The sequence below is a fragment of the Nesoenas mayeri genome, assembly GCF_963082525.1.
Source record: "Nesoenas mayeri genome assembly, chromosome: 16".
Taxonomy (NCBI): domain Eukaryota; kingdom Metazoa; phylum Chordata; class Aves; order Columbiformes; family Columbidae; genus Nesoenas; species Nesoenas mayeri.
Window position 1 is genome coordinate 1649273 of NC_137562.1, and position 17458 is coordinate 1666730.

General features: G+C 53.7%; 1 protein-coding gene across 1 annotated transcript in view; it reads left to right on the forward strand.

Annotated features, from left to right (window-relative positions):
• Positions 1-14482, forward strand: part of LOC308046648 (rho GTPase-activating protein 39-like) — a 52559-nt gene extending 38077 nt beyond the window's left edge. The window contains exons 4-10 of the mRNA XM_080354636.1: positions 1847-2393; positions 3584-3673; positions 10112-10185; positions 11615-11814; positions 12602-12693; positions 13174-13343; positions 13762-14482. Of these exons, the coding sequence (XP_080210762.1) occupies positions 1847-2393; positions 3584-3673; positions 10112-10185; positions 11615-11814; positions 12602-12693; positions 13174-13343; positions 13762-13956 (1368 nt within the window). The 3' untranslated portion in view covers positions 13957-14482. The remainder of the gene's footprint in view (positions 1-1846; positions 2394-3583; positions 3674-10111; positions 10186-11614; positions 11815-12601; positions 12694-13173; positions 13344-13761) is intronic.
• The last annotated feature ends 2976 nt before the right edge of the window (positions 14483-17458 follow it).

A 17458-nucleotide genomic window follows, 5' to 3' on the forward strand; every position in this document is an offset into this window, starting at 1 on the left:
CTGGGCAGATGTGTGAACAAGATCTGAGAGATAAGCTCTAGAGAGAGGGAAGAGGAGAGAACCAGGAGCCTGTTGAACCTCTAGGGAGTGTGAGGAGGTGGATCCTCAGAAGTACCAAACATGCTGACGGACCGATCAGGGTGGCAGGAGGAAAACCAGCCCCCGGTGTGGAATGTGGATTGAAGGAGAGTGAGGATGGAGATGGCAGAGAACTGCGGGCAGGGTGAATCCAGAGAGGGTGAGGGGGCAGAGGAGTAGCTCAAGGCATTAAAACCACAGCAAAGTAGGAAAGCAGGAGCAAGGGTTGCGCCGCAGGCTGGGAGTGAGCGGTGCGGTGTGATGGGAGCTCGTCCCCTCAGCCGCGGGGGGACACAGTGAAGGGCTGGATGGCACAAGACTGTGTCCTCAGTTCAGCAGTTCCCCATTCTGGAGAAGAAAGCACCAACTTGCTCTAAATGTGTAAGAACTAACGAGTATTTTTGGGGTTGGCTATAGGACAGGACTGGAACAGAGGGTGGCATTAACGTTAAAGGTGATCTACAAAGAAGGAAAATGCATGTTTTGTATCACTTTTTCTACCGCAAAACCAAATGTGCAGCATTTCTATCTCTTTGTCTTCCTTTAAAACCCAGACACCTCAATATTATCTTCTTTGGCTTTTTCCTGCTTGCTAAAGATCTCCTTGGAGAACGCAGAATGAAGTGTGGGCTGTTTAGCTCTTAGTTGCCATGTGTGGACATTTCAAGTCTAACAAAAAGGTCTGTTTCCTAAAACAACTTGTTGGGAGTTCAGTAGCTGTCTCAGGCTGCCACTTCATCCAAACCAGAGAATTCTGATGGGCAAAACAAGTGTCTTATTCTCACAAGTAGTTATTACACATCATTTTCTTGGGATCAGTACTACTAAAGCTCTAATTATGTAGTTATCCATAGTGATCACTGGGAAAGAAGGGTGGACAGGGGCTGCATGTAAAGGAAGAGCTTTGTCTCTGCTTGTCCCTGGAGCAAACGAGTTTGCTCAGCGCAGGCTGCGTTGGGAGCTGCCGTCCCGGGTTCTCTGAGCAATAAAAACAACCCAGTGCTTGTGAACAATTCTGATCTCATTTTGACTCATTTTCATCCTACCTGCGTGACAGCCTTGCCACTAAAATAGCTGTGCTCATGCTCTTGCGTTCTCCTGTCCTGTTAGTGTGTCTGGCCAGCATCTCTATTAGGAAGGTCATGGTGGAATTGAGATAAATGTTTGCAATGCAGGGGCTTTCCAGGCACAGGCTGCATGAAGCTCAGCAGCTCTTGTTGGTTGTTAACCATGTTGATTTGGTTTCGTCTGGTTTGGTTTTTTTTTTCTTCTACAACTTGGAACAATAGTAAGGGCAGGAACCAGCTATGGGATTGTAGGGGCCGCAAAGGGTAAAGATGAGAAGGACGCAGTGCTAGTAGTGCTGTGGCTGTTCAGTCTCTCCACCTCCTGGTGTTCCCCACCCGCCTCCTGGGCTCTGGTGGCTCCACAGGAACTGAGAGGTGAAGAGCGGGAGGAACGTGGCTCCTCGGGGTGTGCCTGGTGCCCCGGGGCTGCACCGCTGCCCTGGCACCTCTGGGACAACACGGACACTCAGACTGTTCCTCCGTGTCCCAACGCTTCCCTTAGGGGCAGCACCAATGTGCGGCTGTGCCAGCCAGGCTCTTGCAAACTACAGTTGTCAGCCACTGATTGCGCACAAAATCATGTTTTGTACAGATTCCCCACTTTGCAGTTCCTAGTTGCTTTGTGACTCACTGTTGGTAATTTTCCTGGCAGGGTAAGGAGTCATCTAAGCTGCTTTTAACACATCTGTTCTCTGTTGCAGCCTGGGACAATCGAGTTGGACCCCAAGCAGGAGAGCGACAGCCAGCCTGGCAGCTGTGTGGGTTACCACTTCCCTTACAGCACCCTGCGGAAACCCATCTCGCAGAACAGCATGGCAGACTGGGCTTCTAAAAACCTCAACATGCACACGCAGGGCATCTTCCGCCGGAGGATCTCCATCTCCAACATGCTGTCCTGGAATGGCAGCTCTATTAAGAAGCCAATGCTCATCACTAGCAACCGCACCATCAAAAAAGAGGCGTGTGAGATGTTCAAACTGGTGCAGAGCTACATGGGAGATCGTCAGACTCGCATGGACCGGAATGACGTGGCGTTGGTCACGGTCACCAAGTGCTGGAGCATGCAAGGTTTACGGGATGAGCTCTACATCCAACTGATCCGGCAGACAACAGATAATACGTGCTACCGAAGTCTGGCCTGGGGCTGGGAACTGATGGCCATCAGTCTGGCCTTTTTCTCTCCATCACCCAAATTTCAGTCTTATCTGGAAGGTTACATTTATCGCCACCTTGACAGCGATGAAAACAGTAAGTGTCTCATGCACACCCGCTCTGTCCCCAGCAGCGTTCTTGTGGGTTGTGCCACTTATCCAGTCTTGTCTAGTCTTTAAAAGCCCAGGTTATCACCAGGCAGTGCTGTGGTTTCTGTCAGTGAGAGCAGCGTGTCTCGGTCAGGTTCATCCTGCCTCGGTGGGATGGAGCTGCCACCACCTCCTCTCCCTGCAGTTCTCACCTGGGTCTGGCAAAGAAATGCCAGCCTGGACCATGCTCGTCTCACCCACCAGCATGGCAAGGGCAGCACTGAGAAGAGCTGAGCTGGACTCGCCAAGGGCAGAGTTTCTGTGGGTTCTCTGGAGATACAATTTACTTCGAAGTTCCTTAAAACAGGCAAAACCAAACATGTTAATACAGATTTTTTCATGGGAGCCATTGGAAACACTACAAACAAGCCTTAGCTTGGCAAATAGTCATGGATGCTGAAAGTTGCTGGCTTTTTTTGTGAATAGATGTGATTTATCTGTCTTTTGGAAGCCTTGGGGACCAGCCCAGCATATATTCAATTATTACCACAATTTTATATTGCTATGGCGTCCTGTTTAAAAAAAACCCCAAGTGCCAGGCTGGAGAGAGTATTTATTGCTCTACTGGCTGATGTGTCACTGGTGCAGCAGTGCTGGCTGTGCCTCGGTGCAGCTGCGAGGTTGGCGGTAGAGTGGGCCCTGTGGTGACAGTGGGACAGTGCCACCCTCCACCTTCTGCTTTCGTGCCTGTAGCTTTCACGTGGGGCTCCTTCCCTGAACCACCAGATGTGCAGCTCTGGTTTGGGTTTTCATAAGGATCCTAAATCCCTGTCTCTTCTCCCCAAAACCATTCCCTCCAGCTGCGCCTGGCCCAGGAGTGAGGGATCCTCCTGCCAGCACCAGGAGGAGTAATCGGAACTATGTGAGTGGGTTGTTCCTCCTGCTGGTATTTGGGCAGTAGCTTTTATTAGGTGTGAGCCTGCTGCCTGGAGCCCCTTCTCAAGTGTCTGACCATTTGGAGACACTGAGTGATGCTCTGAGCCCCTCATGGGTGCGTGTGGAGCTGCTGTGCTACAGGACCTGTCCTGAGCAGACCTCATGCTGGAGTTAGACTGGCTGCCATGTTTAAGGGTGGCTCTGGGCTTTGCTATTTTATCTTTCCACATTATTAATCCAGAGCCTCTTTTGAATTTTCAGTTGTCCAGCGCATCAAGGAGCTTGTGGATCTGAAAAACAAGAAGAACTCAAAATCCAGGAAAAAGAGGAAACAAAACACCGAGAATGAAGGTAAAGGCAGGAACAGCATGCAGGGAGCCGGGAGAGACAGAGATCCAGGGAACTCTACTGTAGGTGGGCAGTGTGCAAGGTTTGACCAGAGCGTGGACCAGCATCGTGGGTGGCAGCGGGGCAGCACACGGGACACCGTCAGGTCAGTGTGGTAGCACGGTGGGACCCTTGGACTCACAGTTGCACGAGGAAAGGGATTTCCATTTGGATACAGACTTGGGGCTGTAACTCAGCTGGGCTGTGTGTGCCACAGTTTCCTATATCACCTTCCAGTGCTAAAAGCTGTATGAGCCAGCGTGTCGAAAAGAACCGGTCTCAGTTGTAGTAACGGGTTTTGTAAACCACCAGCCAACCTGAGGACCTGCAGGGAGGACACTGATACCTGGCAAAGAGCAAGCGCTGCCGTTTTCTCTCCAGTATTGGCTTGCCCTTGTCCACGCTCCTGGACGCCTTGCCGTGATGTCTGTGCCGCGTGAACAAGAGCTCACGTATTTCTCCAGCCTCAGGTTTTAACTGCTGGCTGCGGGATAATCCTTCGTCTGGCTAAAGTCTTGCTAGGCAGTGTCCATTCAGGTTTTTTTATACTGCCTTCTGAAAACGTGATCTAACCGTGTCCATTCAGGTCAGGCAGCAGTTTACATCGTGTGGCCTTCATGTTTTTAGTCCGGGAGAGCTGGAGTCAGGTTCCTGCACCAGCAGGCGGGCGTGTGGAACAGGGGCTCCACAGCTGCGCTCTCCTGCGCTGGCTTCTGGGTGTCACTGCTCCCCTGGGGCAGCCGCAAGCCTGGGAAGGGCCTGAGGGAGCCCCTTGGTCACAGCCCCTGCAGAAAGAGCATCTATTGCTTCTCTGTCTCCGGTGGGATTCGGAGCAGAGACCTGGAATTGCACAGGGGGATTGTATTTGTGGTAGGGATGTGTCTTTTTCTTGCCCTGTTCAGGCCCAGGAGAGTTCAGCCCATTCTGATCCTTCTGAAAGTCATTTTGCTTGTGTTCAGAGGGACTTTGATATCTTTATGGGACAACTCCCTGGAGATCGCTGTGTGCCCAGCGTGCTCTGCCCACGGCCTGAGCAGGCTCTGCGATGCAATTGCTGTTTGTGTTGCATGTGCTGGAGTTGTTCTTAGGAACTTAGACGTAGTTTTTACCTAAAAATAAAAAATACATTTTAAATTATATAGATATATGAAATGTACCGGGTTCGATCTGCTGGCTGCAAGCTCAGGCTCCTCCTCGGGACGCCTGCGGCTGCTCTGCTGGCCCCGCTTGCTGGGCCTGGCAGGGAGGGTGGGATGCAGCTCCCTCAAGGTGCAAGGCTGCTGTGAGAAGAAACTCATTAGTAGCTCTGAAATACCCAGATTATGGATGCCGCAGCAGCAGTTTAGCAGAGAAATCCATAAGGAATTTAAATGTACTGTCTTCAAACAGAACCGAATAGCAGATATGTAGATATGTATTTAAGTCTTTTCAGAAAACTGGAGTTAAAGCCGTGATTTCCCCACCACACACACTCCTGCAGTGCAGAGGTTGTAAGGTAAACACTCAGCTGAGGAAACATTTCTCATCTGACATGCACCCAAATAAATAATTCTGAAGTTTCCCATGCTCACCTCTAGCGCAATTCTCTGTGAGTAAATGAAATATGAAAATGGTGCAAGATCTTTTCATGGATCAATAACCCATTGACAGGCAGAAGAATAATGGGTAGAAATTAACAGTGTGTTTTCAGAAGGAGGATTGTCTGCTGATCCGCAGGAATGTAAGCTGGGCTTTGCATCTACACAAGGAGGCAAATAATGAGCTGGCTACTCAGTGTTGGTACAAAATTATTCAGAATTGTAAAAACTAAAGGTGCAGAGGGATTTTGCAAGGGCAACCGAGCGATCAAGCAGCAGAGAAAACTGTGTCAACAAAAGCAAGGTGTTGTACATGGGGGAGACGTCCCTTGCTGCACGTGCAGCAGCAGGCTCTACGCAGCCTTCAAGGAGGGAAAGACATTTTACAGCCCGTATATGAATTTCCAGAAATGTATACCTGGTGCTGGGAAGTGGTCAGAAAGCAGACAGGACCAGCAGGTTGTAGAAAAGGCCCGGAGCAAACCAGCACTGGGCTGTAGTCGTGCTGTGTCTGTGTGTCTGTCTGCCCCACGTGTCCTGCCCGCGGACCTCCAGCTGATGAGTGCGGCCGGGGGAGCCCCCAGGAGCTGGGCCTGGAGAGCTCAGTGGCCTGAAAGAAACTGCAGGTGACCTGGGGAAACCGGGGGGAAGAAAATATCTCGTCGTTCGTCATAGCGGAAGAGCTGCAAACCACCTGGTTTTGTTGTTGGGCAGTAGGCTGTAGAGTGCTCTGTCCCGAAGCACAAAATTCAATCGTTAAGAGTCAGCAGAGCTGGGAACATAAACAGGTTTAGGATGAAATGGGACAGATTCGAGGAAGGGTCTGTCAGTTGATGGTTCATGGTCCAGGTGCAACACTGCCCCAGGGTATCTCCCACCTGCTCTTAGCCAGGAGATTTTCACAGGGGAATGCTCATTTTTCGGACACGCTGTGTCTGTTCCGTACCCTCCCTGGGGCAGATGCAGGCGCTGGCCCTACGGCCCTTTGGGCGGGCGAAGCATGGCATTGCATAGGTGAGGTTCTCAGAGACATCCTTATAAATATCTCCAGGGTGGGTGTCAGAGGATGGACCAGACTCTGTTCATGGTGCCCAACGCCAGGGTGAGGGGCAACGGTCACAGACTGAAACACAGGAGGCTCCATGTGAACATGAGCAGACACTTCTTTGCTGTGCGGTGCCAGAGCCTGGCCCAGGCTGCCCAGAGCGGGTGTGGAGTCTCCTGCTCTGAGACATTCAAACCCACCTGGACCCACCTGTGTGATCTGCTCTGGTGACCCCACGTTAGCAGGGGTTGGACTGGGGGATCTACAGAGGTCCCTTCAACCCCAACCAGCCTGGGATTCTGTGATTCTGTAGTTTAGAGGTGGAGTTGACAGCATTGGCTTAATGGTTGGACTTGATGTTAAAGGTCTTTTCTGACCTAAACGATTCTCCGATTCTGTGCTGCAGCAGCATTGCTGGTTGCAGAGGGTGCACTGGTGGTGTGAGGAAGAGGGGCTAAAACCCTGCTGTGAAATGGAGGTGCTGGGCCGATCCAAGGCGGGAGAGCGGTGCTGGGCAAAGCCCTGAAGAGCACAGCAGGACAGGGCCGCCTGCGCTGATGGCGCCAGGCTGAGGTCCCTGAGAGGCTGCGGTGGGTCAGAGAAATAGCAGGACAACAGCTTCTGCTGTGCTAAAATACATGTCCCGTGGCCAGGTCCTGAATCCACATTGTTAGCTGCATTTTTTAAGACATGTTCTGGCAAGAGAGCGTTCAAGTCTGCTCCAGAAGGTATGTTCCTGTGTGTGCCCTGCCTGGATTTTAACTTGTTATAAAAGGAGACATTCTTTAAGAAGCTCTTCACATGTGTTTCTAGGCCAACACATGGAAAAATATTTTCCCTTGCAAACTATTTTTCACTGTGTGGGTTGTTAGTAGTCTTCTGTTCCCGAGCTCCTGGGGCTACTGTGGTACCACAGGAAATAACAGATCAACTTGGATTTCACAGATTCATGATGTGCTCAGAGAACTGGAATTGCCTTCAGTGTCGGCCCTTTCCAGCCGTGCAGCCGGAGCTGGGAGTGCAGGGGGCACCTGGGGGGACCTGCCCCCTCGTTTGAACTGACCCGGTGATGAGCTGAGTGCCACAGTCAGTTGATCACTGAGTGCTTTAAAAGCAGCCAGACAGCCAAGTTGCTGGTTTGGAAAAGCGGAGGCTAAAGATAAATTGTGCTCCTCTCCCTCATGTTTCCCTCCGCAGCCCACCAGTGGCCGCCTGGCCTCTCCACAGCTCCTTCGCCCAAGGGGCTTTAGCACAAGTGTGATGGAGCGGCTGAGGGACCTGGGGGTTCAGCTGGAGAACAGGAGCTGAGGGGAGACCTTCTGATCTCTGAACTGCCTGAAAGGAGCTTGGAGCCAGGGGGGTCGGGCTCTGCTCCCCAGGAACAAGCGCCAGGAGCAGAGGAAACGGCCTCAAGTTGCGCCAGGGGAGGTTGAGGTTGGATCTGGGAACAATTTCTTCCCCAAAGGGCTGTGGGGCATTGGAACAGGCTGCCCAGGGCAGTGCAGGAGTCACCATCCCTGGAGGGGTTTAAAAGGTGTTTAAATGAGGTTCTTGGGGCCATGGGTTAGTGACAGGGTTGGGTTAATGGTTGGACTCAATGAGCTTGAGGGTTTCTGCCAACTAAAGTGATTGTATGACACTGTGATTTTGCGCTGCACACACCTGGGAAGCACTTGATTCAGGCAGGTGGCTCCTGCGATGTTGCAGGGAGGCTGCGCGTTCAGGGGAGCTGCTCGTTCTGTGTCCACCGCAGCAGAGTGACAGTCACCACTTTCCTCAGGGCTCCCTCTGCTTATTTGGCGAGTCAGGTCCATGGGCAATAACGGGTCCAACCCCTTGCACACAGGACAAGTTTGTTTTCAGTTTATTTGCTTGAAATTGGGTTCGCTCCACACGTGGTCCCAACAGTCCCCTGTGGGTCAGAGGCTGCGGCTCGGCCATCGTTGGGAGCAGGACGCCTCGCTGCAGAAGGCATAGGATGTAAGTTTTACGCTTTTCCCAGGGTCGAGGAGCTTTCTGGGAAAGTACAGAACACTCTTCAAGCAAACGTGTCTGGCTGCTGCCCACGCATCAGCCGCGCAGGCTCTTCGAGGCAACCAGTTTCTTTGCAAACCTTCTTAACCTCTCAGGGTGATTATGGGTTTCAGGGTCTAATTACAGTGTGAAAAAAACACAACATTTCCTATTATTAGTTTTGAATGAGCTGCCTCCTGTGTAATTGTTGCGATACAGAGGCACAGCCCAGTCTTTTTCCCATTCCCTCCTTCGTGAAGCGGATGACACTCGGCATTGGGTGCGTCTGCACACATTAACAACAGAAGCCGTAACCTGGAACAGTGAAGCATCATGATGCAGCTCATCGGTTTTGTTTTCTTTAATCCTTAGACATTCCCGGTGTAAATCATGCCTGGGATTAGCAGGATTTTTGCACATGGGCAATATCTTGGTTTAGATATTCCCAAGAGAGAAATTCTTAAAACTGACTTTCCTTCCTGTTGCCTGTGGGAGAGGGGGATGCTCTGGTACCTCCCTCAGCATCGCTCCAGCGTTTGAGAGGCTCCGTGTCAGCTGTGACAGTCACAGATGGATCGAGGCGGGGGCTGCGGTTTGTCTCTCCCCTTGGTGAGTTGTTGCTCTGCCTGGGGAGAGCGTGTCCTCCTCAACATTTGAGGAGCTCCAGGCTCCTGACCAGCTCACCTGAGCCGTCGGGTGTGTGAAAGGCTGATCTGAAATACCCAGCATCTGACCAGAGTGCAGATATTAAAAGCAACAAGTATTTTGAACTCTGCTGCAAGCTTTGAGCCTGGCAGGGAGTCAAATGGGGCAGATCTGTTCACTGCTTTCAGCAGGCAATTTGGGTTTGACTTGAAAAAGAACAAAAGGCCAACGGTTTTAGAAAACCTCTCCCAGCAATCAGTGCTCTGTCAGTGCAAACATCTCTCTTGGTGTCACGGGGGGATTAGCTCTGTGCCTCCTGGCTCCGCTTGGCCTCAGAGTTCACTGAACGCGGCACAGCCGGAGCAGCCGCTCTTGCGGAGGGTGGCAGCTCTCGTGGTGAAGTTCCCCAGCGCCAGTGTGTCCGATTTCGCTCGTATCGCGGAGTGTGCCCGAGGCTCACAGTGCAAGGCTGGGTGGGAGAAGGCTGCGGGCAGAGCACGGGGAGGCTTCTGCAGGGCTGTCGGGAGTGAGAGACCCCAGCCCCTGCCCACAGCTCTCCTGTGCCCTGAGCTCACTCGTGGTGCGGGGGCTGCCTCCCTGGCCCCGCACACCTTTCCCTGCTGCTGCCTCTGTCCTAGCCCAGGACTGCAGGTCCTGAATCATAAACAGTTTGCTTAAAACAGTTTGAAATCTTGGCTGGCAGGAGGCTGGTTCTGCATGCTGTGTTGCTGAGATTGGGCAATACCTGAATTCCCAGGCCCGTGTGTGTGTGAGCCACATAACTCCAGCAGTGCTGCCAGAGTGAGGACTCGGGCTCGTGTGTGTGCCCAGGCTGCAAGTGCTGAGCGGCCCCTGGTGCTGGGTCGGGCCAAGGTTGGACTGCCTGTGCGGGAGCTGGAGAGCTGCAGGAGGGGCTGGGAGGTGCAGAGCTCCGAGTACAAATCCCTCCAAGCCCAAGCAGCAACTTGCACTGATGCTGCAGGGCCGGGGGCTCCAGGGCACGCGGTGGCGGGTTTCGGCACAGGAGGGGTGGCTGTTGGTGCTGGTGGGTGCTCAGTAAGGACTCCGCTGTGGTGGGTGGGCGGCACTGCAGCCTGACCGGTCCTTTCTCCTTCCTTCCAGGTCTGCCCATCAGCACCTACGCCAGATACTGCTACCGCAAACTCCAGAAAGTAGCCGTCACTGGAGGCAAGAAGGTGAGTGTCTGCCCCGGCCACAGGCTGCCTGTGCCCCACTCTGCGTCCCAGCTCCCAGCTGTCTGTGCCACGGCTCCAGGAGCTCAGCGCTGACTCAGCAACGGGAAATGGAGACAGAGCAGGGGCTGGCTTAGGGCTTGAGTCCCCATGAACATGTGGCACAGGCTGCTGCCCAGATCCCACCATCCTCCTGGTACACGGCAGCGCTGCCACGCTGACAGCCATGGCTGCTGCTCCATGGCCTTAGGGACGTGGAGGACAAGCCTGATGTTTTCCTTTCTGCAGGGCAGGAGGGACTGTCTGTGCAGGGGATGCCCATCGTTTGGTTCCTTCAGGTGAGGGAAGAGTCTCCCTTTGCCTCTGAGAGCTTGCATGGGCTGGGCCTTGCAGCTGGTTTACTGCAGAGTCGTTCATTCCCAGTTCAAAAAATCCCACAGTGGAGATGGCTGCACGGGGGGAACCTCTGTGCTCTGTGTTATCTGGAGATCTCCTCCTCCCTTTCCTCCGCACGGTTCTGTGCTGGGCTGTGAAAGCTGGCAGGTGGCCTCAGCCTGCCTGTCCTCGGTCTCTGAGCCAGATCCGGTCATTTTTCATTTGTGCGAATTGCACTGGGGCCTCCATGCCATCTAGACTCTGTGTACAGTGAGCAAATAGCTGAAATACCTCGAGAAGGTTGAAGGCTCCCGGCATCCCCGCAGGGGCAGGACAGGAAATGTCCAGACACGCATCACACACAGCGGCAGCCCTGGCAGCTGCGGCCCTCCGAGCGGCCGGCGGGAGCTTTCCCCGCCATCGTGTCCCCCGGTTTGCCGTGGGGCTGAACAGCTGCTGTGCTGGGCAGCCTGTCATCCCTACAACAGCACTCTGCGTTTCTCCAAATCTCTGCCACGGGAGATTCAGAGCCCCTTTCAAGTGCAGGCATCCTTCGGAAGCACCAGGTCCCAGTGTGCACTTTTTAGGGAGCTCTAGGACCTCTGACATCTTTCCCTGGACTTGTACATACCTGGAATTCCCTTTTCCAAAAGGCTGTTTTTCAGCTGTCCCATGGTTCCACTCTGATCCCAGCACGGCTGGGCACAGGCTGGGCTCATCCTTCCTCCCATGGCACCAGCAGGTAGAGCTACAGCTGGAGCAACCCCACCGATGTGCCAAACACGGTAACAGAATCCCTTGAAAACTAAACTCTCCAGAGGGCTCTCCTGCCAACAAGCAGCATCTTCTGTCCTCCTTGGGCCTGATGAGTTGAACCCCTCCTGTGTTTAGGAAGTGGAGCGTGCAGAGCAAGAGCCGTGCTGCCAGGAGGCCAGCAAGGCGTCCGCATGTGTGGGCTTCCCTGCCCATCCTGGCTGCTCAGCACCACTGTCCTGGGTCACCGTGTCCCTGTGGGTTGCCTGTGCCACAGCCGCACTGAGCTCTTCTCTGTCCCCAGGGCCTCCGAAAGCCGACAGTGGAAGAGATAATGCACGCCAGGAATGCCATCGTGACGCCGTCGCTCTTTGGCAGCTCTCTGGAGGAAATCATGCTGCGGCAGCAGGACATGTACCCGGGGAACAAGCTGCCCTGGGTGCAGACGCAGCTGTCACAGCAGGTCCTGGCTCTGGGAGGAGAACAGACGGAGGGCATTTTCAGGTGAGCTTTTTGGGTGCTGTGTTGCTTTTGAGCTACCTTCAAAGCTGAGAAGTCAAGATTGACCTCCACGTGCTTCCTCTTCCCTGAGAACAGCACCCTGCTGTGGATCAGACAAAACCTGACCTTTCCCAGGTTCAGGAATCACTTCCTAAAGTAGCATTAGCCATTTACATACGCTAGCACAGAGGGGACAGCATAGATGTGACTTGAATTACTTAGACAGCACGTTCCCAGGCACAGCACTGAATGTTCGTCAACAGCAGCAGTTGGTCACCGTGGGGAGGGGACGAGCTCTTGGGTCCCTGCAGAGCAGCTCAGCAAATGCAGCTCATCAGCCTCAGTGACACGCAAGACATGAGGAGTCAAGAGAGACAAAGAATCTGTGCGGTGAACATTGGAGATTCTGGTTTGCATTTGGCTTTTCATTTGTTGTTGGGGTTTTTTATGGGTTTTTTGGTGGTTTTGTTTGGTTGATTTTGTTTTTTTCATGTAAGATTTGTGTTAGTTTTTCAGTAGCTAAATTTGATTTAAGGTAGCTAGCAAAAGACTCAACCTTGTAAGGGTTTCCAGTAGCTTGGTATGTTTAGGCAGAGCTGATGCTTGTCTTTGGACTGGACACACTGCAGAGAGGCTTGGTTATGGAAAATAATCACTCCCAAGAACAGAACAATAGTTGATGTCTGGGGGCCCCAGAAGCAGCTTTGCAGCCGCTGTTTGCCATCCCACTGCCACACCAGGCATGTTGCCCTACTCGTCTCTAAAGCACCTTTGCCATGTCTGTGTGCAGGATACCTGGTGACATAGATGAAGTCAATGCCTTGAAGTTGCAGGTGGATCAGTGGAGAATCCCGAGCAGCCTCAGTGACCCCAACATCCCAGGTACGGGTGCCGTGCGGAGCGGGAGGTACAAGTGCTGCTGCTTGGGGACCTGTGCACAGCTGGGTTTTCATTCTCTGCCATTCCAAACGCTGCCCACAGATCAAACCTTGGGTGCAGTGGGGGAAGCTCTGGCTGCCGCAGTGAGGCTGTGCGAGCCGGGCAGCACGCGGAGCGGCCACGAGTCCTTCGGGGGCAGCACAGCAGCTCCAGGGTCTCGTTGTCCTCTCCTTCAGGCAGCCCCAGAGCTGCTTCCCAGGGGAGCAGGTAGATAAGAGCCCACATTTTCCTGTAACTGGCCAGTCTGGCTGCCCAAGGATTTCAGAGCCAAGACTGAAATACGGTGAACCAGCACACGTGCAGAATCCCTTCTCTGTCCTCTATTGCCTAAGGGAAAGTAGAGGGTTTGCGCTGCCAGGTTTGTATCTGAAGGTGGTGGGGAGGTAACCAGAGCTGTTCTCATGCACCCCGCTTTCTGCCCAGCCTCTCTTCTCAAGCTGTGGTATCGGGAGCTGGAGGAGCCTGTCATCCCTCAGCAGTTCTACAAAGAGTGCATCAGCAACTACGAGAACCCCGACGCTGCCGTGGCTGTGGTGCAGCTCTTGCCGGAGCTCAACAGGCTGGTGCTGTGTTACCTCATACACTTCCTGCAGGTAGGCAGCCCCGCGGTCCCACGTCCCGCTGCCGGCCAGGAGCACACGGGACACCGTTGCTGGGACAGCTGTGGTGGTGGGTTCTGGGAGCCCTCACCTGTATTTAGGGTGGGATTAACGGAGACAGGTCTGCTGGCCTTGTCCCTTATGGGAGCAATAAAACGTGTTCCTCATCTTGTACAACATGGGGCAAGTCCCAAAGACTGAGGTCTGCGAGATGTTCCCTGTCTCCTGAGGCTCCTGCGCTGTCACCTGTGTCAGAGCATAGTGGTCTTCCCCTGTAAACATGTGGCTCTTGGGACATGGTCCTTCAGGGAGGCCACATCTCTGCTCTCCTTGCACCTCTTCTTAGGCTGTGTATTGGGAATCTCTTGCCCTTTTCCACTGCTCCAGCTGAATGTCATCTTATTATCTGCAGATCTTTGCTCAGCCATCAAATGTGGGCAGAACGAAGATGGATGTGAATAACCTGGCCATGGTGATGGCCCCCAACTGCCTGCGCTGCCAGTCTGACGACCCTCGTGTTATCTTTGAGAACACGCGCAAAGAAATGTCCTTTCTTCGCATGCTGATAGTGCACCTGGACACGAGCTTCATCAAAGGCCTGGTCTGAGCCGCTGGCTCTGGGCTCCAAGGCATCGCTCTGGGGAGCCTCTGAGTGCCCGAAGTCCTCTCCTCTCCACTTAGATTTCTTTAGTTGTCCTTGCTGTTGTCACACCCTGGGTTAGCCCCTGAGCATCTCCCAGCAAATGACCTCGTGGACAAGGACTAGACACTCTTGAAAGGCTCGGGCTGTTCAGCACCAAGAGGTCCTTGGACATGCCAGGCCAGATTGAGTGGTTCCTGGCCTTCCAGCATGTGCCAGGAGGGGCAGCCCTCCTCCTTGGAGCCGCAGGACTGGTTGCTCATTGAAAGGGCTGTGACATCCATGAGACGCTGCTACCTGGAGCAGTGAGACTCTTCATCTCCCTTCTGGAGTCAGAGTTGGCTTCAGGTAGGAGGACATCACTCCCATGTTGTGGCATGAGCTGGTCCTGGGGGAGATGCTGCCTCATTGGGGATAATCCCACTGCCATGGAGCCAGCCCGGTTCACCTCTGCAGGCTCTTTGTTGGACACCTGAGGGTTGTTCCAACACCTCATGACCTGTGAAGGTGTGGGGGGGTTTGCTGGGGGTTCCTTGGGCTGCCCTGGTCAGTGGAAGCACATCGCAGCCCAGGGAGGGGTGTTTGAGCCTCCACTGCTGGTGGCTGGACAGGCAGACGTCCCACAGCGGGGAACCAGGCAGGCTGGGTCTACACAGCATCCATCTCACCTTCTCCTGGAGCAGCTCGTGGTCAGCATGTGGGACCAGCCTGTGCCAAGCCAAACCAGCTCCCGTCCACACTTTGGGGGCTGGACAAGAGGGAGGCCCCGCACCTGACAGCAAACAGATAAACAGCCTCTTTGGTATCCTCCTAATGAGAGCCAGCCACATCACCTGGAGTGGCCCTGAAACTCCTTAGTGCTACAGGCAGCATGAGCTGACACTAGTCTTCCCAAAGAACGTCTGGGACTGTGCTCAGAGCAGCTTCCACAGCTCCAGCACCTGGTACCGGATCCTTCCCAGAGCGCTCTGCTGGGAATGGAGCGCCAGCCTCCCCTGCCCTCCTGGTCCAGCCAGCTCTGAAGAAGGCTGGGAAGGTCCCCGGCAGTAAGAAGAGCTCAGATGTGCCTTCAGGCAGAGCAGCAGCATCGCCGTGTGCTCATGAATGCTGATCCTGCCTGGAGTCCCCTGCGGCACCTTTGCTCTTCCCACCAGACTCTGGTAGGAGTTGTGGAGGGGCAGGGAAGGGGACAGAAGGGAAGAGGCAGGTCGGAGCAGCTGAGGTTGATGGAGCTTGTGTAGGGCTGGTGTCAGGCAGCAGCTCAGCTTTCTCACTGTTGCCATTAAACCCCTGTGGCTTTCTGTGTGCCACCAGAAGTGAGGCACAGTAAGGACAGTGTCTTTCAGAGGCAGCGCATGGATTTCCCCACAGCCTCTGGATAGTGTTGTGTGTTCCTTTGCAAGCAGCAATTTCTAATTCTGTGGCATCCTGGTGTTACTCTGCTTTTCCTTTGACGCGGTTTCCCTGCTGGAGGCAGATCTGCTGCAAAAAGCTGCACACGGGGATTCCTCATGCGATGCTAAGCCTGCTGGTAGCATCCAAGGCTGCATTTCATTTCTGCATCCGCCTCCTGTTCACATGGGGACCTGGGATCATCCTCTCACGATGGCAGTGAAGAGCGGGCCCTGCCAGCAGTGAGGTGTAAAGCTGATCCCTGAATCTGTACCAAAAGTTTGGGAATAAGGTGCGAGGTGCAGGGAGTGCCCTGAGCCTGCTGGCTGCCTGGGTCTCGTGATCCAGGCACGTTTGCTCGGGTGGACTCCACAGCGGGAGCTCAGTTTGTGCCCAGTTGAACAAAGGTCGTGGTTCCTCTCCTTATACCAGATGTTTCTGTGGTTCAGCGGGCCAGGAGATCCTGCTCCCATGTCAGGATTAGCTCTGCCAAACGTACCCCCAAAATGTGCCAGGATCTGTGTCACACACCCATCCCACCCCATCCCATCCCAGTGCTTCAAAGCCATTCAGTGCAGTTTGGCTTCCTGAAGCGCGGAACAACTTGTACTTCAGATGTGGGGCTACCGCCCCAGAAATGTAGAACTGGGCAGGCGTGACCGGCTCTGCCCTGTTCTCTGAAATTGGAATTGTTGAACAGACTGGGGGTGCCGTGTCCTGCATGTGCCTCCTGCCGTGCTCTCTGGGCTGCGTGTCCCTGTGCCGGCCTTCGCCTGCAGCCGCTCACTGCGGAGGTGATCCATGTTATTCCTTGCACTTAGCTGTAGCAGTCAGTCAACCCATAGGCATTTGCTGCTATTACAAATGAATGCTTCTTGCCAGGGCTGTAAAATAGGCTAATAAATGACACTGGATATTATTTTCTTTGCCAACAGATTTGTAAATACAAATCATTAAAGCAGCCTCTTCTCTCTTATAATAATAATAATAATAATAATAAATACAATCTCCACGGTTGTCCCTTGTCTCTTTGTGAATTTCTGAAGCATGATCATGTGTGCCTGGAGGTGCAGATTTCAGCCTGGATGTCACTGTTCATGAAAAATGTTTGGGAACTGGCATGACGCAAGCACTTGGAAACGAACCCATGTGCTCCCAGGCAGCTGCTAAGGAGCAGTCAATAAAACTTGGAAGAGAACGGGTCGAAACAGATAGAGGACAATAGTTCTTTACAGAGGATCGGGGGGATGCTTTCAGGGTCAAAAAGGGACTAGGGAAGTTTACGGGCAGCAGCTCCCCAGATGAGCAGGTGGAGGGTAAGAGAGGGATGTGCTGCTGCTGCCCCTCACCCAGCAGCTGCGGCTGGACCACAGGAGGTGGCCACACACACGTTCCCCTGCGTCATCTCTGCTGTTGATGTGGTTACAGAATGACAGTGTCAGGGGTTGGAAGGGCCCTGGAAAGCTCATCCAGTGCAATCCCCCCATGGAGCAGGAACACCCAGATGAGGTTACACAGGAAGGTGTCCAGGCGGGTTGGAATGTCTGCACAGAAGGAGACTCCACAACCCCCCTGGGCAGCCTGGGCCAGGCTCTGACACCCTCACCAGGAACAAGTTTCTTCTCATATTCAAGTGGAACCTCCTGTGTTCCAGTTTGCACCCATTGCCCCTTGTCCTGTCACTGGTTGTCACCAGCAGAGCCTGGCTCCATCCTCCTGACACTCACCCTTTCCATATTGATCCCCATGAATGAGTCCCCCCTCAGTGTCCTCTTGTCCAGCTCCAGAGCCCCAGCTCCCTCAGCCTTTCCTCACACGGGAGATGCTCCACTCCATCATCTTCATGGCTCTGGTTAGACAGGCTGTTGGGCTGGCCCACCTGGGATGTTCTTGTGTTCAGACTGGAGGATTCTCTGATGTTCCCTCCATCCTCTCTCCAGCCTGTGCCTGTGCTCTGGCCTGGTGCTGCTCACACAAGTGCAGTGACGAGTTCCTGCCCTGGGTCTCGCTGGTGCTGCTGCAGCTCGAGGAGCGGCCACCGTCCTGGCAGCTCTGGAAGAGCTGGTGTGATGCAGGC